The sequence below is a fragment of the Rhinolophus sinicus genome, linkage group LG02, assembly GCF_036562045.2.
Source record: "Rhinolophus sinicus isolate RSC01 linkage group LG02, ASM3656204v1, whole genome shotgun sequence".
Classification (NCBI taxonomy): domain Eukaryota; kingdom Metazoa; phylum Chordata; class Mammalia; order Chiroptera; family Rhinolophidae; genus Rhinolophus; species Rhinolophus sinicus.
The window spans coordinates 52,854,188-52,878,038 of record NC_133752.1 but is presented as its reverse complement, the minus strand read 5'-3'; the positions used below and the strand labels follow the sequence as shown (position 1 = coordinate 52,878,038).

Sequence of the window (23,851 nt, the reverse complement as noted above, 5' to 3'; positions counted from 1 at the left end):
CACCTGAGCAGGGTGCTCCAGGAGTGTCCTTTGTATGGATTGTGTGTGTCCTCCTGTTGTAATTGAGCCTTGATTGCTATTGGCACATCAGTAGGTGGGATTGCCCCTCAGACTGATTGGCTGTGGGGTTTGGCCACATCCACAGCTTATGGGCTGCTGTGCTGGAGGCTTACCCCACTAAGTGGGATTTCCCAGTGGGTTCTGGTGTTGTTGAGACCACCTTTTTGTGTGCCACTTATGTGGCGAATTGGGCAGTGCTGTGCTGTAGTCTGAAGCCAATCTCCAGGTATGTTGGTTCTGGGGACTCTTACAAGGGGTCTGGTGCAGGTCCAGGTAAGCCACTGCCTTTGACTGGTTGGGGACTACCTGGTAGTAGCTACAAAGAGATCCACAGTTGTTTGCTGCGTGTGCTAAAGGTGCATGGGAGAGACCACACTGCAAACTGAGGACGGCTGCCACCAGGACCAAGCCTGGGGGAAACTGCAGAAAACCAGGACACCTGGAGGCCTGCTGCCACCTGCCAGCTCCCTTAAGGTTTAGCCACTGATAAAGCGTTGTGCTTTGTGTGAGTTGGGTGAGGCAGGGTCTCAGGGAGTACTAGAGTGGGAAGAATGGTGGTCACCAGGTTAATGTAGACTCTGGTTTGGTGCCAGTGCTGAGCCTGGAGTGACTCAGCAAAAGTCTCAGAGCACACCGAGGCCAGTTGCTGACCCCTCAGCACCCATGGATGCTGGTAGTTTTCCAGGAAAGAATGCAATGTGGGAGGGGCTGGCTGCTTGTGGTGAAAGTATCTTCAGCAGTATGCAAGTTGAGTGGGGTGGGTTCTCAGTTGAGTCAGCAGGGTGGAGCATCAGAGCTCACCATGCCAATCAGCTTCAGATTTGGCCTGTGGGGGTGGGCTTAACATAGGAAAGATGGTGCCCTCCCTCCTGCCGGCTACATGGGAGGAGAATCTCTCACCGAGAAAATGCCAACTGTCCTCCAGTCCTCCCTCTGCAGCCACACACCTTAATCTGCCTCCCCCCATCACCCCTGTATGTCTCTGGGCCTCCTGAGTCAACATATCCTCTGCTGGAGTCCAAGGTGAGTGCCTGTAAGCGAATCAGTGAGTCTATACGTGGGCCATTTAAGAGGACGTCTGGCTTTCCCCACAGCCTTCTGTCCCACCTGAAATGGTCGGAAGCCCCACTGTTTTTCACAGCCAGATGTTTTGGGGCTCCTTTTCCCAGCACCAATATTCTGGACTGGAGAGCCAGGCATGGGGGGCTGGGGCCCCTCACTTTTTTGGGGGGAAAATCCATGGCCGAGATATCCCTTCTGATTCTCGATCACCACAGGAAGGTTTGGGGCCAGTCCATGTCTCCGCCTCTCCTATCAGTCTCGACATGGCTTCTTTATTTTTAGTTACAGGACTTCTGTTTGGCTAGACGTCAGATGGTCCTCCAGATTGATTGTTCTATAATTTAGTTGTAATTTTAATGTGTTCACGGAAGGGCACAGCACAGTGTTTTCTATTCCGCCATCTTGGATCACTCCCCGGAGTGCAATATTCTTTGTATCAGTGACTTTGGAGTTTCTTTCTTTTTTTTTTTCCCCTCCTTCCACTTCCCCCCGCCCCACTCTGGTTCAAGCCATTGTTTCTCAGTCTAGTTGTGTAGGACACAGCTCCCTGGCCCATGCTGGTGTTATGAGTCTTGCGCTCTTCTGGGCTGAGGCAGTCAGTTGGCCGCTCACAGCAGCTCGTGGCAGCTCTCGCCGGCTGCCAGCCACTCAGGCTGGCCACTGGCCACTCATGGCGGCACATGGTAGCCCACAGCAGCCCACAGTGGCTGCCGGCCATTCATGCTGGCTGCTGGCCACCAGCCGCTCACAGCAGCACACAGCAGCTCACGCTGACCCCTGGCTGCTCATGGCAGCCCAGCTCCAGGGAGAGCCATTGTTCACAATCTTAGCTGTAGATGGCACAGCTCACTGGCCCATGTGGGAATTGAACCTGTGACCTCTGCGTTAGGAGCACGGCGCTCCAACCACCTGAGCCACTGGGCGGCCCAGGAGTTTTTTATTAGTGTATCTCTTACTAAAATTTTTGGATGTAAACTTCTACTCAGTTTTTCCATTCATACCACAGACAGTAAGGACCTATTATATACCAGCTAGTGGGATAGAAAAATGAATAGGATTAGATCTCTGTTCTTAAGGATCTTACAGTTCAGAATTTAAGAAAACTGATTTTGACCTACAGTTTTGCAACAAAAACACTTCCTAGCACAAATTGTTCAAGTACTACAATTAGTGATACTTATGATGAAGGTAAAACAAAAACATAAGACTTTGAAGTACCTTTTGAATGTTAGGCATAGTTTTTGCATTATGTATAATTTATTAAACTCTTTAAAAATAGGTAACATATATAACAACATTTGCTTAAATCAAATATTATAATCCTTGATTGTGTCAGAAAAGAGGCTTTGACAAGTTAAAGAGAAAACCTATTTATTGGATTAATGGACTGTTTAGTGTCAAGATCAAAACATGTATTATCTTATGTATTATTCTACAAACTGGAGTCTTTAGGTTTCTGGCTTGTGGAAAGATTCGTCTTATTTGTTATGAAATAATTTTTTTTTTATAGTAGTAACATTTGTCTAAAGTTATGTAGAAAAACAGGCTTTGTGTCTTTTTAACACGTTGCGTACGGATCACGAGACTCTTCACGAGGGATTTAAACCCCACCGTACGCAACGTGTTAACAAAGGATCAAAATATCAAAAATTAGAAAAGTTATATAAAAACTGATCAATATGGAATGTACCACTTTTCAAATTCAGTTAGTTAACTTCTTTAGAGATGAATACATGCTGCGATTAGAGTTCTTTACTTTGAATACCTAATGTCTTTTTGAGGAAGTCTAGTTCCAGCACCCTATGTAAGATGTAGCTAATATTCTCAATATTGAAGTTATGAGTTTTTGAAGTTGTATTTGTTGCACATATAAATAGATAATTCACTTTTGCTTCAGATGTTTGGTACTATTAAAATTACATTATGTTTTCTGTAGTTTTTTTGATTTCAGATTTATAGAGCAGTTCTGAATTCTTGGTGGCTATCATTCCTGCCCTCTAAAGAATGCTTTTTACAGGAGATCCCCGCTGTTCCTTCTCCCTTCTGAAAATGTTTTCTCAAAAGTAGTTTCAGTTTTGGATCATTATCTCCCTACCCTACTCAGGATATGGCACAGAATTTCACGGGATGTTGGTACTCAATAGTGTCTGTGCCTCTTTTCAATATAAAGTAGGTAGGTACCTGCCAAATAGAGAGTTGTACAGCTTTATGTCAGTCAATCACAGTTTTCAAATCGGTTACTTTGTCCAGGTAGGATGACATAAAATGTGACAGATAGTCCCTGAATCTTTATTCCTGATTCTAAAGTATGATTTTGGAGCTGTTATGCATTATAAAGAATAATGAGCAGCACTTAATGTATTTGGCAAACCCAGTTTATTTACATAATACATATTTCGCCATGCAGCTTGCAAATTGCTCTCAGTGTAATAAAGACAAGCACTATCTTGCTATTTAAAAATGCCTTTATATAGAAAGATAATTGTCTCTTAAATGAGTTAACTACAACCTTATAAATCACTATAGACAATTTAAAACAGTCATGGATAATTTTAAAATGTGAAGTCCGTTGGTAAAGAGCTTGTATAGTTTACATGTTGGTATAATTAAAACCAGTCTTTTTAGTATTGTAGCCAAATAGTGTACTTTTAATCTTATTTTAACTGTACAAAAACAAAAATAAATATACATTATTACAAGGCTCAGATTTGTAGGCAATTTTTAAATAGTTATTCTTTAATGTTAACAATGTCTTAAAAATTTTGCCAGTAGTGATGTGCACACAGTAGGTGGTCAATAAATGCTGATATACAGAACTGTTTATAGTTGACAGCAATCCACATTCATTCATTCATTCCCTAGATTATAATAAATACATCATAGTAAAGTTAAGAATGAGAAAGGATAGCTTTTTTTTACAATATTTAACACTTTCATAAAAAGATGAAATGTTTACATAGTATAATCCTCCTTACAGTCAAGACCTTTTAAATTCAGAAAACAGTCTTCAACACATTATGCTCTTTTCATCTATTCAGATGCCAAGTATTAAATAATTCATATACTATAACAAAAATCCAGGACTATTTTTAAAAAATTAAATGAAAATAAAATTTAAGGTTCTATATGTTTTTTGAGATTTTATAACAAAAATTGTACCAGACCTAAAATAACTAGACTTCTTCATTTTTAAATTAATTATAAATATTCAATGTATTTCGTTTGGCCACAATGACAAAATATCTATTTAAAAGCAATATCATATATGCCAATAAGGATCTTTTTAGGGAAAATATATCCTATTATCATTACACCAAAATAGGAGATAAAACAGCCATTTTCAAAGTAGTGTTCCATCATAATAATGGGTACAAAACAGTGTGCCATTAGCCCACTGGGGAAAATTCTCCTTGCTGAAGTACAGCATGGGGAATTTATATTCCGAAAACACTACACTGAAAAAAATACAAAATTTTACTGATGCGTAAACCATGGCATACTAAAGTAACATTCCTAATGTCAGATATACAAATGGCATTTGGGAAATAAGCTTCACCATCAGTTAACACTGCTGGTATTTAGTAATTCCAAGGTTCTGAAGAGATATCAGTAGTTAAAGCAGCTCATGTCAACCCAGTAAGAATCTTGGGTAATATTTTATATTCCAATAAACAATATGTTTTTATGAATGACTGCTTTAAGGGAATTAATTTATGCATATGAAAAAGACCAAAGAACAAGTATTAACTGTTGTATGATAGGGCATTGAGATTTATTTGTTAACTATATACAAGAAAAAGCCAATTCAATGTTTCAGGCCCAAATATTAGATAGTATATATCAATACTTTGACTTATCAACACATGCATACACAGAGAAATACTAGAGCACAGGTGAATAATCCGTCATCAAATGGGGCATCTGCATGACTTTGTTCTAAGGCTTAAGGTAACATTTCAGGGTCAAGACTGGGCCATCTGGATTCTATGGCCTTGAAAGTAGCACCCATATAGCTGGGAACCCCCATCATCAGGAAATTTAGGACTGCAAATTCAGAGGTGAAAGCTCTTCTGGTGTAGTAATTTTGGAACCAAAAATCTGCAATACACTGGCAGGAGTTAATTATATGGACTTAAATAATATCTGAAATTAAAAAGCTTAACTGGTTGGTTATTAACTGCTTGGTTATTAGACCACAGAATTTGTCACCTGATCACACAATCAGTTTTTCATATGATTCTTCTCTGATGGGAAATGACAATGCAAGTTCTTTGCCTCTTCTCAATGCTTCTCTCAACTTAAAGGAGAAGAGGCTTAAAGTTTTTGTTCCAGCGAACTAAAAAATCCAATGTTCCTAGGGAGAAGAAAACCTACAGCTAAAGGAAATAATATTTTATATGCCAGTTTCTCACAGACCATGTATTTAAATGCTAGTGATGATTCGAAATCACTCTTCTAACTTGTGTTAAGCATAGGCTATCGCAACCCTTGCCTTGATTAGGCACTTGATCATCTACTGTAAATATTTTCTATCAAAGTAATCACATAGGGTGGCCCCATTTTATAATGGAGGTGAGCCCTTCCTAAGGAAATGAAGCTGGTGTTAAGTTAAATGAATACGACTTCTACACCAGTTATTTACATTCATTGTTATTCAGCTGTTTCTTCTGAATGCCAACTAATTTTCACTTTGTGTACAAGCAGCAAATTAGTAGTTTTAAGGGCCTGTAAAACAGTTACAATTACAGGTCCCCAAATATATATTTTTCCATTTTTATAAAGTATTACTCATGATATATTAAAGAAGAGAGAAAAGGAAAAACTAATGGGAATCTTAGAAATATTGGGGTATACAATTCCCCGTTATATATTGCTTAACAACTGAATACACCAGGTGGCCATACCTGAATTCACAAATGTGAAACATAGTCAGGACAAGGCTTGCTATGTCTGTACTGCATAACATACACTGTTGACTGATGCCACCAATATAACATCACTACTGCAAGGATATGCCATATTTGGTGGCTTGATCCGAGGTAGTTCAGTTGTCCTGGAAAGGAAGGTAGAGAGAAAAGAATATTGATTATTAATATTTTGACATTAAAATAAAAATACATTTCTATCTCTGGCCTTGGAAATATGGCTCAGCAGCAAAAAGATCTTGGCAGTCTCAAAGCACCTGGAGACTGACTCAAGATTAATTCAGACCCAATTGGTTTTTTTAAAAAGGATTAATTCATATTTGAGTCTAATTTTAAGGTTTTAGTCATAAAGTACACTGGTAAATTTTAGAAATACTGTTCCAAATGTGTTTTCAAAATCTAACTTGGTTAATTTCAGGAATTTGACCTTTAGTCACCCATTTGTCAATTTATGTATTTGGTGAAGAAAAGACATTCCATGAGAGAAGCAAAGGAAATTAGTGCTACAAATACTAGAGTGAGAGATAAGAAGCAGATACACTGTTGTGTTTGGATGTAAGTCTGCTTGAAGCACTTTTTATTTTATTTATTTGGATGTAGGTCTGCTTGAAGCACATATAAGCAGGTGTGTTAGGAGAAAATTCAGACCTGAATCTTGTGCCATCATACTAAGGAGTAACCTGCAAAATGTAATTAGTAATGGGTTAATTAAGGTTGATTAGTTTGTATACAACTTAGGAGAACTATTTAATTTTTCTGTGGTTAAAGGTTAAATTCCAAGGAGATTAAATTATTAACATGGGGGAAGCCTTTTGAAAAATAAAATAATGACAAAATACAGAGCTATAGAATTTTAAATGTAAATAATTTACTCATGGTGCTTCTATGGTCGTATCTCTAACTTTCTCTATTTTCTTACCAAGAATAATACTCAGTATAGTATGTAGGTTTTAAAGTGTAAATCAACAGAATTCTTACTGTATGGGTTCTTAGCCCTTTTATTGGGCCCCTTTGACAGTCTAGTGAAGCCCACAGACTCATTTTTAAAAACCTAAAACACAGAGGATTACAAAGAAAATTGATTATATTGTAATAGGAGTATCACAGATCCACTTAATTCTGTCCATGGACTAACTTATTTAGCTAAAGGACCCGGGAGGGTCCTTGGACTCATCAAATACCACTGTGATGTTTATGTATTTTTAAACATTTAATGGAAGCTTAAAGTAAGTTCTTAGCTTTAAGTTTTTTTGATTTTACAGTATTCACCACCATTTCACCATGGCTATATGTGTTTATCTTTACAGCCAGATCATAAACGAAGACTGGCTAGAAGGTTTTTAAGCCATTCATTCATGAACATCTGAGACTCTCCCTTTCATCTGTAAAGACTTTTCCCTTTTCATGGTTTCCATGTCTATACTGCTCAAAAGTACCTGTACTCCACCACACATTCAGCTACATGGGGCACATTTTATGTCAAGTTCATCTTGCAGAAGATATATAATACTTGACCTTTTATAGGTGTTCTACATTAGACAAGTAGGAACTCTGCATTTGAATCTTTTAAGGCCTAAAAACACTAGAGAAATTTCATGGTTTAATTTTCTACACATGTCTGTTGACACAGAGGAAACAATTCTTAAAAGAATTATTGATTAAGTGATACAAAAATTTATTTTACCAGAACCTGTTTTCTGAGGAAAATTGTGGCCCTGCCCGGAGGATGGGTGATCTTCAATTCAGGGACATGTCCTCGTTAGGTTCCTGAATCCTACTGTTTACACGCAGGTTCTTCTTTGTATTCCATTCTTATTAAAACTCAGTGGAGAAAAACCAAGTGCAAAAAGGAATGCCTGAGGTTCTGTGGTCTATTCATTCTCTAGATCAGGGTTTGTCATCCTTTCTGCTTTCCCAACCTATGACGAGTGGCACAATCCTATCTTCCATTCACTGTGGAAGGGATTCTTAATCCAGGAGAAAGGGGGTACAAGTTTACAGTCTGAATTTAAACTACTCCCCTACTTCTCGCCCCACAAATTGAAAAATCACTGCTTTATGTACTCTGTCATTCTCAGCTCACGCTGAAGCTTACCTGGACGTCCACATCCTGTCCCTTACCAACCACGTTTCATCTGTGGGACCGGGGCTGAGGGACAGCATTTTAATTATAACTGCTAACATTATTATCGAGTGCTTACTACTTGTGGGGAACTGTGAGAAATGTTTCATGGGCATCCTTTCATGTAATCCTCACATGAAGTCCATGAGAGCGAGTATAATCTCCAAGCTGAGGAAACGAGCTGAGAAAGCTTAACTAACTTTTTTAGCTCATACAGCTATTAAGTGTCTGGTGTGGGACCTGAATCCAAGCAGCCTGACTCCAGAGCTGAAGCTCCTAAACAAGCACGTGCATGTTCTGCAGACGCTGTTCACTCTACCCAGTGTCCTCTTTGTTATTTTCTATCAGAAATTTTTTCTCTGGACTAAAGAGCCAGGGAAATCTGAGTGACTAGCTTGTGTGTATCTTGTGGACAGGAAAACCCTTTGCTTTCATTATTTTCCTCTAGTGCTGGGTGCCAGGAAGCTGAAAGCCAGATTGGTGGCCTTCATCTGTTTTGTAGAACCTTCTGGTGGATATATTGTGAAGTGATCCTAAACCTGGCTTCTTACTATCTTCTTAGTTTCCTTGTTTTGTTATTCTTGTTATTTTATATACGTCTTCATATAAATTAATTTTTCAGAACAAGTTGGTACATAAATAGGTAAATGGTAATTGATAATTAGTATACCACAAAAAACTGGCTGGGAGTTCAGAAGACTTTGTCACTAGGTCACAACTGGTGGTAACTCCACATACTGGACTCAATTCATATTGTGAGGATAAAAGAAAAGTCTGTGAAACTTCTTGAAAGTTAAAGTCTTAGATAACATTTGCGAATAGGTGAGCCATTCTCTAATCAATAATACTGAAAAACAAATCTAAGTTTTGATGCTGTGAAGCATATACGTCAACCACATATTTAGAATAAAGTTACAGAATCGTTCTAAGAGCAGCACCTACCTGGAAAGTACCGTTCTGGAACTTTGGAAATGTAGAACAGGAAAGCAAGAAGAGCAATCACATACATCACAACTACACGGGGTGCAAAGTCCTGTAAAGCAAAACATATATATATATTTTTGACAGATCTTCCTACTGTGACTGGATTCCCAATTTATTATAAATCTAATTCACAGGTGAGGTAGAATTCATAGGTGGAATTTAAGTCTCTTAAATCTGAATTGCAGTTGCAGACAGTCTCCAATAATAGAAACCTCGCTGCCAATACTGCAGGAAGCAGTCCACAAGAGTGGGCATAGACAGTGTCCCAAAGGTTAGGGTACTAAAGCTTTAACGGGACTGAAGGTCCTACAATCTACAACCCCATCTACAATATAGGTGTATGGGTGGCACGCATATGGGAATGGAGTTCAACATATGAATAAGCAAAGAGACTAAGGACCAGGGATTTGTGGCTGGAAAAACCAAAGAGGTTTGGCCCAATAATAAAATCTGTTCCACCATGCCAGAAAAATAGTCCTCTGGAATACTACTATATGAAATAATCCTCTCATAGCGCTACTGAAAAGATTTTCCTTGCCCTAAGAAAATCAGCGAGCTATAATTTATACATACTATTTCTAATTCTGGTTATAAACCTAATTTACCAAGAAACCATTTAAGAAATAGATAAATTACTTTTCTTCCAACTCTTCAAGTATTTGGGAATTATCATAGCCCAACCTAAAGCCTATATTCTCAGATTAATCAACCTCAGATTTCTCAAACCTTCTAGAACATAACTCTACCTTGCTTAAGTGCTGTTCTTGCTTTTTTTTTTTTTAAGGAGGCGCAGCTCACAGTGAGCTATTCAGGGATCCAACCGGCAACCTTGGTGTTATCAGAACCACACTCTAATCAGCCATCCCGTTCTTGCCATCTTTTAAAAATTAGAGCTTATTGGAGAATTTCTCCAGAAGTCTCCCTTTGTTGCTCCACTGGAATTATCTGTGAGCCTGTTAGATTTCCATCTTTGAGAAACACTGTTTTCCTAAGCCATATTTCTTTAAGATTGCTGAATGTGGGAAAGTTCCATTTTTTTTCTTCTTCTGAATTTCTCTAAAATCTTCTGCCTTAATGGGTCTGGTTCCCTTTCTTTGTTATTATAGGGATGTATCAGCTCATCCCAAAATTTCATTTTTGGTTAGAATGAAATCAAGTGACAGTTCCCTATTCCATTTTTTTAATGTTTTTTTAGGGAATCACAACTGTCGGAAAATGATGTTTTCACAGATATCAAGATAATCACTACTGCTCCCCTTTCTCCCAATTTCCTAACCTTGGGAAGGAAACATCACCCTTGTCCTCAAGTGGCCAGACAGGTCCTATCACTCAATTCACTAGATCAGAGCTTCCTCTTTTCAGTTTTATACCTAAGTGTTTCCCACCACGCAAGATATATGTAAACCGAGTATTACTCCCCCTTCTAAAAAAAAAAAAAAAGTCTGATTCTTTTTAATACAACCTCCATTTAAATCCCCATATGCCAGATGGAGTTCCCATTGCAACAAGTGCATGTGATTTCTGCTAGATTTTGGGGCATGACTTACAAGTTCTGACAATTAAGTTCGTGAATTTGTTACAATGATGTTGCTAACATTTTTTGATGTCAGAGGGATTATTCATTATGAATTTGTACCAGCTGGACAGTTAACGAAGTTTACCATTTGGAAGTGCTGAAAAGGCTGCTTGAAAAAGTTAGACGACCTGAATTTTTCGCCAACAATTCATGGCTCTTACATCATGACAATGCACCAGCTCACATGGCAATGTTTGTGAGGGAGTTTTTAGCCAGTAAACAAATACCTGTATTGGAACACCCTCCCTACTCACCTGATCTGGCCCCCAACGACTTTCTTTACCAGAAGACAAAGGAAATATTGAAAGGAAGACATTTTGATGACATTCAGGACATCAAGGGTAATCTGAAGACAGCTCTGATGGCCATTCCAGAAAAAGAGTTCCAAAATTGCTTTGAAGGGTGGACTAGGCACTGGCGTCAGTGTGTAGCTTCCCAAGGGGAGTACTTCAAAGGTGACTGTAGTGATACTCAGCAATGAGGTATGTAGCATTTTTTCTAGGATGAGTTCGCGAACTTAATTGTCTAAACTCGTATGTTAAAAATTCTCAACTTTATTCTCTAGTGCATACTTAAGGCCGTTTTATACAAATCTCTAAGAACCTTAAGTCATATTTATAATCCTCTGCTCAAAAATACTAAGGAGTTCTCCCTGATGCACTCCAACTGTTCTCCTGCAATACCTAACTCTAAGAGCTCTTGTTTCTCAATGTATTTTTCTCCGTGGGTGAAATATGCTTCCATGGCTCTAACTACCAATACAATAATGATTTTCAAATCTTCATCATTAGTCCCAGGCTCTAAGCTAAATTCCATCTCCACTTTTACATTCCACAGGTACCTCAAACTCCACAGGTCCAAGAAAAATTCCTTCCCAACCCCTCCTCAACACACACACATAAAACCCAACTGCTCCGACTTCTGTACTTGCATTATCCCTGCCTCCGCTGACAAAGCTAGAAACGTGTGATTCCTCCTCAACAGGTAAAGACTAGGGGGTACTCACAAACTAAGGGTAAGAGAAAGAGAATTATGACTATTGTTTCACAGGAAGCCATCGCAGAAAAAAAATGGTAGACTTCTATTTCTGCAAAGTATGCTCATTTAAATGGGTTGAAAATTATGGCATCAATATGCAATTATAAATATGCTCTCAAACGACTAAGACCCACGCACTTGGCCTGATTACACTACTTTACCCAACAGGAATAAAACTGAAAGGACACAGAATATGGGAAATATATGGACTACACTCAACCTACCTGTACAATAGGAGCACTGATGCCTCCATTGAGCCAAACCCAGTGAAGAGTAGGAATCACTCCATAGCCCGTAACAGAACAAAAGATGACAGAGCGGAGCCTCTGCCACTGCTGAGTGAGGTAATTGGGATGGATTTGCGCAAAGAACACGGCCAGGATCATAGCCAGCACTGTGACCAGGTACACCTGACGCCAATACTAGGATGAAAGGAAGTCACATGGTGATTGTTATTAACGACAGGGAAGGGGAAATGTAACCTTGACTTCTGTATTACACATTCCAAACTCTATTGACTTGGTCTTTTCATTTCTAAACACCTTCCTTTCTTAAAAAAGAAATGCATGTTCCATACAACTTTTAGGTTTCTCAGGATGACAAACCCAATTTCAAAGTGAGCGGGTAAGAAATCACATTTATAAAAAGCATTTTCTGAGTACAGTTTAAGTCCTGTAGAAACAAAGATGACTAAGCCATGGACCTGCCCAGTGGGTGAGTTCACAGGTGGGAGGGGCAGACAGGAAAACAAATGATTATAATCTGATGGTAGGTACTGTAACTACGTTATCCACAGAATGTTGTAGAACCACAGAAGAGGGAGTAATTAATGTTACCTGAAGTAGCTAACACGTGTTTGGCAGAGGAGATGACATCTAGGCTGGGTCTTCAGGAATATGGAAGATTTTGTGGGAAGAGGGAGCTCTCAAGGCAAAACAAACAGCACATGCAACAGGGAAGTTGTGAGAAGGGAGGCTGAAAGCCGGTGTATTGTCAGGCTACGTGTGTGGGACTTTACCACGCTGGTACTGGGGGAACAGCGGAGTTCCTTAAGAATGGGACGACATGGGTGTTTCTCAAACAATCTTTTTCAGGAAGATAACTCCGACATCAATGTAGAAAAGAAGGAAGTGGCAGGAAGATAGCTAGAAAATATCAGAATCATTGATTCAAGAAGGGAATGGGGGCTTGGGTTCTTGTTGAACTAGGAAGATGTGAACACTAGATTCAGGAGGCATTTTTGAAAGAAACTAAAGTCTCAACGGCTGACTGGATGTGTGAGAGGGCAGCAGAGGATGGCTTGACTGTTTCTAGTATAAAAGGCCACGACACACATGGTTCTATTAATGGAACAAATACGTGAAGAGGATCCAAGTGTGTGTGTGTGTGTTTGGGGGGGAAGGTGGGGGGCGTAAAGAATGTGCATTTTAAAATACATCAGGTTGGAAGGGCTTACAGAATATTTAGGTATCTAAGTGAGCACTTCAAAAGCTGGTCTTAAAGCTCAAAAGTGTGCATCACAGAAGACAGAGTTGTTAGCCTGGGCTCCAAGGACTTCTGTGGGGCTATCAGCTTCCTGAAATCACGTCAAGTTGTTTGGTTAGTTTGTGCCCAAATGTACATTCTCCTGGATGGTGGGTCTGTAGTTTGCAATCTCATCTCAAAGCAGCCTGTGTTCATTAAAAGGTAAAGAGCTACGATAACAATTGAATATTTGGAAATGATTAGACACCAGAGGGAGGAAAACAATTTTTCCTTTAAATCATCATGGACTGTATGAGCTTCAGCAGTTCTCTTTTCTCTTTAATCTATCCTGGACTTCTAGTTCTTCTGAAGAGATTTACAAAAAGTGTTTGACTCATCTCTTTGATTATCTGATGTTTAGAATGAAGTAAACAGAAAACAGGTTTTAGAGAAATACAGAATAAGATAAGCAAAACAATTCAAATATTACATGACTGTACTCACTAAGCTCCTAGTTATCAGCACACCCCCCTAATTTTTTAAAAAGACATAAATACTTTCATGCAAAACGAGCACGTTGTGAAAGCTAGGCAGACGTGAATAGATTTAGCTACTAAAATCAAATTAATTTATAACAAGTTAATTGCATATATGTTTAATTATGTGCTTATGTTCTAAACCAATTAGGCCTAAAAAGCAAATGGCTCATGTGTAAGTGGCTTACATTCAAACCAAATGTATGATTTTTCTCTTTGTTAGTTTTATACTGCAGCTATGTCGACAGTTTTGTTATTGTGTAGAGATAAAAGTCTACACAAAACTCTTCTGTTTCTTCTATAAGTTAATTATGTGCTTATTCAGAAGTTCAAAGGAACCAAGGCAAGAAAACACAACACCTATATGAAAAGTAGAATGAAAATGTTTGAAGTTACTTACATTATTACAATAAAATGCGTAAAATACTCCAGAGACATAGCAGCCCAGTATTCCAACAGAAATTCCTGCATAATCTAATGCCATCCATCTTCGACAGGTTTTTTCTGATCGATGGCAAGAAAAGAGATGATAGCCCACAGAGCAGAGCATACAGACCTATGGGAAATAAAACAAAAGTGATAGTGAAACAAAAAGAAATTAAAGCAACTCATGCGTGATGCTGAGGAAGTGGTGGGTCAAGCCCAGGCTTTCCAGTCAAACAGAGCTGGGCTTGGATTTTAGTTCTGTGCCTTATTGTCAGGCAAGCTATCTCATTTCTCTAAGCCTCCTCATGAGTGATTTCCTTATGGGTAAAATGGGGATTACAACCATAGAAAGAAAGAAAATTAAAATGACAGCTATTTTATAATGTAAAAATTTAAAATGAATAGCACGAGAATAGGAAAATTACACAATACAAATGTTTTAAAAATATCAACTGAGGCTTATTTTGATCTATGAACGAGTTTCTTTTTAAAAAGTACTTACTATATAGGTAATACATGTCTTTAAAAAAAAAATCAAAGAATATAGAATTGCATGATGTAAAAAAATAATCCCCTCTCAACTCAAATCTATTCCCCGAAGACAGCCTCTGATAATATTTATGTCCTTTTAGATATTTCCAGTGAATATCAAATACCAATGATATAGAAGTCTACACACACAACACATACATATTTCTTTAGATTAATCAAATGGAATCACATTATACATTCTGTTCTGCAATTTGCTTTTTTCACAGATTTTTCATATCTGTATGAGATTTCATTGTATACAGTTTACTTTGACGTTATCAGTTAAACATGACTTTGTTGTATATAAAAAAATAATTATGACTTATGCTGACTTTATATGGTTCTCAAATTGAGAGCAAAGGTAGTCTGATTCAATCAGTTGCTCTGAAAATTGAGAAGGTTTCTATGGCTAAACTCCCTCAGCCATTAAATACCTGCTGTGTGTCATGCACTGGAGATACAAAGATGATGAAACCTCTACTTTCAGAGAAGCTTTTCTGAATCCATTGAACAAACGGTGATATAAGAAGTCCTATAGGAAAAGTCAGAGCGGAGCACAGTGAGAAAATAAAGGAGGGAGGGTACTAACTCTGTGGGTGGGTGTGTATATGTGCATTTGTGGGGTGGGAATTGTGGGAGGAAAAGAGCTTCATAGAAGGGCTGCCACCTAAGCTGGATTTTCAAAGGTTGACCTGGCATTCATCAAGGACATAAACAAAGATATTAGTGGTCCACAGGAAAAGCAGCATGTTGAGAAACAGAACCGTTAAGGAGTGCCATGTGGCCTTCTTTATGACCCAATTATAAATCCTATACATCAAGGAGTTTTCACTTCAGTATCATGGCCAAGTGTTAAAGGACTGAAGATCTGAAGTGTGCTCTTCCAGAAAGGCTGAGAAAGGAGGTTACAGGTGTAGCCCTGGGGAGCAATGACAAGAGCCTGTACTAGATCAGTGACAGTGGGGGTGGACAAAACAGGACAAACAATATAAAGTAGGTCAAATTGATCAACATTTTGTAAGCGACTGCTAAGGCAGATAAATGGTCATCGAGCTATTCTGTAGTCTGGTCATTAAACAAACCTAATCAGTCGCCATAGCCTCGATATCAATATTCAAAACACTGTACCTGGCGACAGTCTCATTTCTTCGCCCATTGTCTAAAATCCTTATTGGTCTATGGCTTTGGCTATTCAGCTACAAGTCAGTTTATTGACCCAATTACACATAATTTTAAGAAGCTTTGTTATTTGTTTTCTCAGATTATCCCTGAGATTCAACATCATAAATCCAGAAAATATGAAGGTGTTTATTCTCATTGACAGGAAAAGGTCTCAGTGTTACAATGTTGAGTGACAGAACAGCAAGCAGAGATGATGCGAGCTTGGAAGTAGGCAGACAGGTAGGCAGGTAGGCAGGTGTGAGGCAGCTGTGCGGACACAAACGTCGGGAGGAATTTTAACCCAAGTGTCAAATGTGGTTACCTTGGAAGTAGAATTTCAAGTTGCCTTTTACTTTCTTCCATATACTTTTGTGTATGCTTGAATTTGTCCATAAGGATATCTTATAGTGATAATAAGCAACAATAATAAAGCTAATTTCTTTGTGAAAAGGAAAATAAAAGAGGAAAGAGAAAAACTATAGTAATCAAAAGGAAAGTACAATATGCAGTGTTAATAGAGAGCCCTGAGTTTCAAAAAAATTAACCTAAACTTAGTACGTCCTATTTTAAAAGGGATGTTTTATTGTTAACTTCCTTAAAAAAACTGACTGAAAATCACCTGGAAAATTGACTATTTCAGTTTTCTGGAGTTTCCTTTTGTGGGACATGTCACTCCAACAAAGTAGACAGATAATTAGTGTGATATCCTACATCTAAGCTACTCGGCCTGATAACCAAATACCTCACAATCTGGCTCCTGCCTCTCTCTCCAGCCTCATCTTTCTCCATTCTCCTAGGATCTAACTACAAAGACCAACACCGGCAAGTCCAGAAAGAGCTGAGCCGTCTTTTGCTTCTGGGCCTTTATAAAAACTATTCGTTGTTGTTGTTTACATGTCCTGCCGCACTGTCCCTTCTGCCCTCCTATCTGAGAGACCTGCTCTTTATACAGGTGGGTTTTGTTCAGCACCGTGTGCCCTGCGCTTAGCTTAGTGCCTGGATGTAGATAGGACGCATTTCAAAACTATTTGCTGGACTGAATGGAAATGAACTGAACATAGGGAAAGGCAAGCTTAGATTCTCCTCTTCTCTGAGACATAAAGACCTCTCTGGGAAAGTTCAAAGCCCCTGAAATCGCATTCTATTATTCAGAATGTCGTCTATTAATCTGTTTGGGAGGAAAGCACTGAGCATATCAAATGGGTAGAAGTGAAATGAGAAAAAAATGTTATGTGCTTTAAATATTAAATGTAAATCAATTATTAATACATATATTTATTATTTACCATGCTGCCTGCTGATTCTAAGAATTTGGGAAAATTGGGTGAACAAGTTATAAATACAACTTCATAAAAACAACAGAAATGATATTTTTCAAGTAGGGAAGATGTGCTCATTTGTCTTTAGTTGTACATTGTGTAACAGAAAGACCATTGCACTACCAGTTAGGAGAACAGGATTTTACTGTTCTGCTGAATGACCCAAGGCAGGTCACTGTAACATGCTGAGTGTTTCCTCATTGGCAGTTGCTATAATTATTTTGTCTTTATAGTTTTGCAATGCATTGTTTTTTTAGGCCAATATGAAAATTAATGCATGTACTCTGAACTAACATCAGCTGTGGCTGGGTGATGAAGGGATAAAGGGCAGGCCTAGGGGGAAAGGAAAACATGGTGGGATTCTGAAAGTAGATAATATCCATATAACTAACAGGACAGTAGAAACCGGTTTTGCTTATTAATGATTATTAAGAGCATCTTAGTCTGATAAGATACAACTGACATTTTAACTATAAAAAAATTGATTCATTTTCATCTTAAAACCAGAGATGGATTCTACGGTATGTTTAGGCGCCAGTCAGGACAAAAATTAAACCTGAGAAAAAGTATACTTTAAAAAATACTTAGAGAAAAAGTGATTTTCTAATAATAACAACACAAAAACAACAGAGTATTCTTTCTCTCAAAGAAATTTAAAATATTATTCCAGAAACTAGAATTTAAAAAAAAGTGGGGGCGGGGGGGGGGGAGATGTTCCTGGTATATTTCTCGATCATTTAAGTTTGAAGTTTTAACTTGAGTCAAATGATGAAAATCATAATGAAAGCAACATCTGTGCAGCTGGCTTACAGATTCATCTTTCAGGCAGAGTAGCAGCAGGTTAACTACGGGGCGTACTGGTTGTGGTTGGAGGAGGTGAGATGACAGCTGTTGCTTTTCATTTTTATGTTTTCCTGTAACTTAAAAAATGTGAACAGGATTTTGGTCATTTGTTTTCTTCTTTAGAATTATCTGTTTACAAAAGTATTAAATGTAACTTTTAAAGGTACTATACAGATTCTTGAAGAAAAAGTGCTAAGGAACTAACAAATACAAAAGGTAGAGAGGAGGAGAAACTGAAAGTATTTGAAACTAGGCAAGTGTAAAAGGACCAAAGGAAATGAACAGTAAGGCGGTAGAAAAGATCAATACCAGCAAAACAAGACATTAAAATTAAGATGGCATAGAAACAACAAATACAAAACTCAAAGACATATAAATAAGGAAAAAGATGAGAAGTTTTCCCAAAGTTTTAGCAGACACTAGTATTCTACTTCAGCCAGAAAATATAGTACAATCAGATTCCTATCCCTGTATTTATCTTAAAGCAGAGATGTCTAAAAAGGGAAAGAGAAAAGGAAACAAAGAAATGTTCTCAATCTTTAAGACTTATTGGATTTAAAATATAATCTAATAATAACATCCAAATACACTTCCATAAAACATACTTTTGGTGCTTGTACTATGAAAGTGGACAAGCTAACCTTATATGCTATTTTAGGGCTCTTTAAACCAAGAGTTGGGTGTGAAGTAAGGTCACCTACCCAAGCTTTTCTGACTAAAGTTCTCTTTACCAATAATAGTGTTTGTGAAATGACTTACCTGGAAGCAGAAAAGACAAATAGAACAAATTACAAAATCTTCTCTGGACGCACTTGCTGAAGGTAGCACAGATGTCATGTCATATATTCCCAGTGTAAAGAAGAGAAAGAAACCCAGCAAATGACTCCAGATGTTTACTGTCTCATTAGATAAAATAAACAAACTGGAAAACAAAACAAAACAAAACAAAAAAACATGCAGCTCAGATGCATAGTGGCTCGCTCACTATCAGCATTTAAAAAGTTAGAGATAATTTTTCTGTTAAAGTAACACCTGCTACTTTAACCCCTTAACCCCATCTTTGCCTTTCTAAATTTGATATATCATTTAGTTTAATTAATCTTTCTTCAAGTTTTTCAACAACCAATCCTGGGATCTTAGAGCTTTTTTGGTGCTCACCTGTATTATCATATTTACCATTTTCTTCCTTTAAGGATTAGAGTTATTTATGTATAAATTCCATCTCATTCTCCAGCCTATCAACCCCCTGATCGCTGGCACCATTCATGTTTATGACACTACTGTGCCATGTACAGTGTCTTGCTCAGATTAGATGCCAAATGTCTACAGAACTGAATGTGCAGATTAAAACCGGATGTTAGCTCCTTTGATGTTCAATGATAGGTATCTGAAAACCGGCCAAGTGTTAGGATAGGCACAAACTTAAGCTACCTTTTTAGTCTTTATTAAGTGCAAATGCGAAGTTCAATGGACTTGACAGCAGAATAAATGCAAATTGATCCACTGGAAATGTCCTTTAAGATAGGCATGCTGCGATTGTTTTGAAACCAAACTAGATTCCAGGTGGCACGAGTTTATCCTTTTTAGGAATAATAGGTTACTTTTAAGATCAGTACTTTTTGCTCTTTTTCAAAATACTGACTGACTGGTTGTAGTTTAAGTAGTTTTGGCAGCGCAAGTTGGTGTAGTGTGTACCACGCCGACCACGACTGAGGCTCACTGTCCCTTCAGCCCACCCTCTGCAACAAACTAGCTCTGTGATCATGAGCAAGTCATTAACCTCTCTGGCTTCAGTTTATCTATAAAACAAGGGAGCTGGGTTAGACGCTGCTGCAGGTCCCCTTCAGCTCCTTCCTTAATTTTGTTAAATGCTTCTCCAGCTGTGAATAAGAACTCATCTGATTACTTATCGAAAGGTGACATCATGACTAAAGATTAAAATATTCTTGCAAAATCTAATCTTTCTAAACTAAGGTCTTTGACCTTCACTGATTCAGAATCCTTATTACCGTGTTTCCCCGAAAGTAAGACCTAACTGGATAACCAGCTCTAATGTGACTTTTGGAGCAAAAATTAATATAAGACCTGGTCTTATTTTACTATAATATAAGACCGGGTCTTATATACGTAACATAATATAAGACCAGGTCTTACATTAATTTTTGCTCCAAGAGACGCATTAGAGCTGATTGTCCAGCTAGGTCTTATTTTCAGGGAAACGCGGCAATAAGCATTAACATATAATTCTAACCTACTGAATTTGCACTGTCACCATGGTTCTCATTTTCTCAAGTCATAAACATAGCAGGTGTCACACTATCAAACAATCATCAAGAATAAAGTGAACCTTGCATCATGAATTTCAGGCTTTATCCTTTACACACATCAAGTATACAGACTACTTCTATGGGGGAGGGGTGATTAGGATATAGGAATGTGAGGGAACATATCTAACTATTGGACTGTTTTGACAACACTTCTATGCTCTGCCTATTGCCTCAGAACTTTTCATTTTGTGAAACTCAGTATAAGCTGATGAACTGATCCAAGAGGCACAATCTTGGCATGTTCCAACTAACAAAGTATTTGGCAGAATAGTTGTGATATACAAAACCTCTCCTTATCTCCAAAATCTGCCCTTTTTACTCCTGGCAGGTAAAAGAATACAGGGCAGAAGCTGCACTGGAAAAGACCAGGCTGGTGGGAAGAATACTTGGAAGGATATCCCCAGCAGAAGATCTACTCTTATTCTATGAGAAGTTAGACCCACACTCTCTTCAGCTTCCAAATCAATAATCATCTCCATCATTGTCGTCTGCTTAGCTTTGAAGTCAATGGGCATGATGACAAGTCACCATTCATTGTGTGTTTAGGGCCTGTGTAGCGTTTTACATACACAATCTCATTTAAACCTTATCACTTTCTGAAGTGGCTATTGTGATCACCCTCAGTTTTACAAAATACGGCTCAGAGAGGTTAACTCTTGTTCAAGGTCACACAGCTGTAAAGTGACTGATCTGGATACCCAAGTTTTCTTTTTTGACACACAGCCCAAGATCGAAAGCACTAGATTTCATTTCTCAATCCATAAGATGTGGACTAACATCAGAATGCAGAGCACCACTGCTAGGTGGGTATAAAATATTTAAGGTAATTCACTACCTGTTCTATCCTGCGGAACGTCACATCCACAGCAGGGCCCAGCTCTGATTTCTGGTGTAATAACTTATGCACAGGAAGCATTAGGGAGGAAAAGAGTACTTAGGATTCAAACTGTGAAGTCCTGTGGGCCATGCATTAAAGCCAAGAAGAGATGGACAGTGATGTCACCTGTGACTGTGAGTCACAGAAACACTGTGACTCAAGGCCAGGGCAAAGGAACTGGGGAAAGACCATGCTGAAAAGATCAAGAATCAGTCACGTGGTTGCTGCTTGTGCAATTCAACAGCCCACGTTACAGCACTGGGGTTTGTCACCATAGTGACCTGGATGGAGCTAACCAACATCTGTATCTTAATTCTCTTACAGTGGAGTCCTGTATGTAAGTGTGCACAGTGAGTTTTAACAGAAAGCTACTCTAAGAATTAGAACATTAATTTTTCAGTTTTGTTTTTTTAAAGCCAGGCTTTCAAGGGGCTCTTGGTTTTAAAGGTGTGGATGATGACGGAATCCCCCTCATAGAGATATCTCTATAGTGCTCTAGTGTAGGGTGGTGCCCGTTATAGGCTCTCTTTGCTATAGTGCTTTTCATACACAGCATTTTTCACAATGGTTATTATGTAATAGTGTAATTATCTCTTTAATGTGTGTCACCCAGGCTTGACCTTAGCAGCGTCATGAGACTAAGGGCCATGTCTGATTTTCTCTGCACGACCTGGTATAGTGCCCGAGGGTTGGGGCTCCATAGTATCTGCTGAATGAATGAACCAGAGGTTTCTAAGTGTCTTTGGCAATGTGAACTCGTTTCCTACTATACAGACATTTGTCTGGCCCCAAACATCTGAATTTCCATGGGGATACTCTACAGTTTAAATAAACAAAACGGAGGTAATACACAGGGGCAAGTATGGCTCAACCATTGTCAGTGGGATCGATTCCAACCTGTATCCCAATAAGCACCAACGGGAATAAAGGATATGAAAACCTCTGTAAACAGCAAAGCCTCCATAGGAGAGTTGGTGATGATGATCATTGTTACTATTGTTATTATTCCGTGGATCAAGTACCCCGGCGGAGGAGGGCAGATCACGAGAGAGGACAGGTGGCAGAAAGGGATGAAAAGAATGGGACAGCTAGAAATGATGGGGACGGGAGAGACGGGGAAAGCACCGGGCCGAGCAGACAAAAAGGCTGCAGGTGAGGAGGCGGGGCGGCGGCGTGTCCCCCAGGCGCGCCCAGCGGAGGCAAACAGACTGTACCTTTTGATACACAGCCTGGAGGGCAGGTAGGCCCGGTAGCCGTCGGTGATATACGGGTTATCCTTCAGGGACACGGGGATTTGCTCGTAGGTGTAGAGGCGGATGCCGCGGGGTACCAGGACCGGCCAGTACTGGTAGCTGCCCAGCTCGATGTAATGCGCGCTCTTCAGCAGCTTCTGATGCATCCTTCCCGGCCGCCGCCGCTCCCCGACCGGGAGGCTCGCCCAGGCCCCGCCTCCCCGGGGAGGGGGCTTCGCCGCCGCAGCCCCCGCCCCGGAGCCCGCGGACGCTGTGCGAGGTCCTGCGGCGCCGCCGCTGCCCAGGCCCGGATCCGAACACTCAGTGGCCGCCGCCGTCAGCGCCGCGGCGGACCGGCGGCGTCGCAGCCCTCTCTGACGTCAGCACGTCGCGGCGGGCCCCGCCTCGGCTGGGGCGGGGGCGCGGAAGTGAGGCGGGGCGCGCGGTTCGCGTGCGGGGCGCCGGGGTCGCTGGAGCTCCGCGGCTCGGCGGCGGCCGGCGTCTCCCGGTGTCGGTGAGAAGAGCACAGAACTATACAGGCGAATACATGCGGTTTTTCCTTTTTCTGTTTTTAATTAAAAGCAATAATTGTTCAATTTTAAAAAATCAAGGGGAAAATTCACTGGAAGTAAAACAAGAGCTAGAGCTAACTTCACCGGTTATGCTTAGAATCTTTCACACGTAATGTCAGAAGGAAACTTAAAGTTTTCTAAGCTAAGGCCAGCCCTTTGCAGTAGTTAGAAATAGAGGCAACCTGATGCACAAGAACATTTACCAAATCGAGTATCCACTAAACCATAAAGAGAGCCTCAACATATTCAATGCATTGAAACCCTTCAGAGTATGTTCCCTGACCACAACAGAATGAAACTAGAAACAAACAACAAAACTGAAAAACCCCAAATGTCTGAAATTGAAACAGAACACTGGTAAATATTTCATGGTTGATGAAGAAATCACAATGGAAATGAGAAATTCTGAACTAAATGATAAAGATAGAACATACAAAACTTAGGGTGCAGCTAATACAGTACTCAGAGGAAAAGTTGTAGTTTGGTTTCCGGCTATGAATTGTGATGCAAATGCTTACTTATAATGGCAACGGCAAAACATGGGTTTTTCCACCCATATATGTAGAACCCTTAGCCCACTGATCACTCATAGTACCTATTATTTATTTGTTGTTTTTATGTTAGTAATACTGAAGCTTGAGAGGCAGTATGGCTTAGTGATTAAGTACTGAGCTTTGAATCCATATTGCTAGCTATGTGCCCTTGTGCAGCCACTTAATCTCTTTGTGTTTCAGTTTTCTTATTGGTAAAATAGTGATAATAACAGTATTTTTTGCTACGAGGATTAAATGAGTGA

The 23,851-nt window shown here is 39.3% G+C and overlaps 1 protein-coding gene across 1 annotated transcript; it reads right to left on the bottom strand.

Annotated features, from left to right (window-relative positions):
- Positions 1–5,343: 5,343 nt before the first annotated feature.
- On the bottom strand, positions 5,344–22,794 carry PAQR3 (progestin and adipoQ receptor family member 3). The gene is made up of 7 exons (XM_074324415.1): positions 22,466–22,794; positions 18,807–18,969; positions 14,168–14,323; positions 11,992–12,189; positions 9,112–9,202; positions 6,027–6,175; positions 5,344–5,476 (listed from the first exon to the last, which is right to left on the bottom strand). Exons 1-6 carry the CDS (start codon positions 22,648–22,650, stop codon positions 6,033–6,035), a joined length of 936 nt encoding a protein of 311 aa, XP_074180516.1. The 5' UTR covers positions 22,651–22,794; the 3' UTR covers positions 5,344–5,476; positions 6,027–6,032.
- Positions 22,795–23,851: the final 1,057 nt, after the last annotated feature.

Coding starts and splice junctions, on each gene's coding strand:
- PAQR3 (XM_074324415.1), bottom strand. CDS start 22,650: ATGCATCAGAAGCTGCTGAAGAGCGCGCATTACATCGAGCTGGGCAGC. Junction 18,970..22,465: donor TCCAGGCTGTGTATCAAAAG/GTACAGTCTGTT, acceptor TTTGTTTTCCAG/TTTGTTTATTTTATCTAATG. Junction 12,190..14,167: donor ACGCATTTTATTGTAATAAT/GTAAGTAACTTC, acceptor CTTTCATCCTAG/TATTGGCGTCAGGTGTACCT.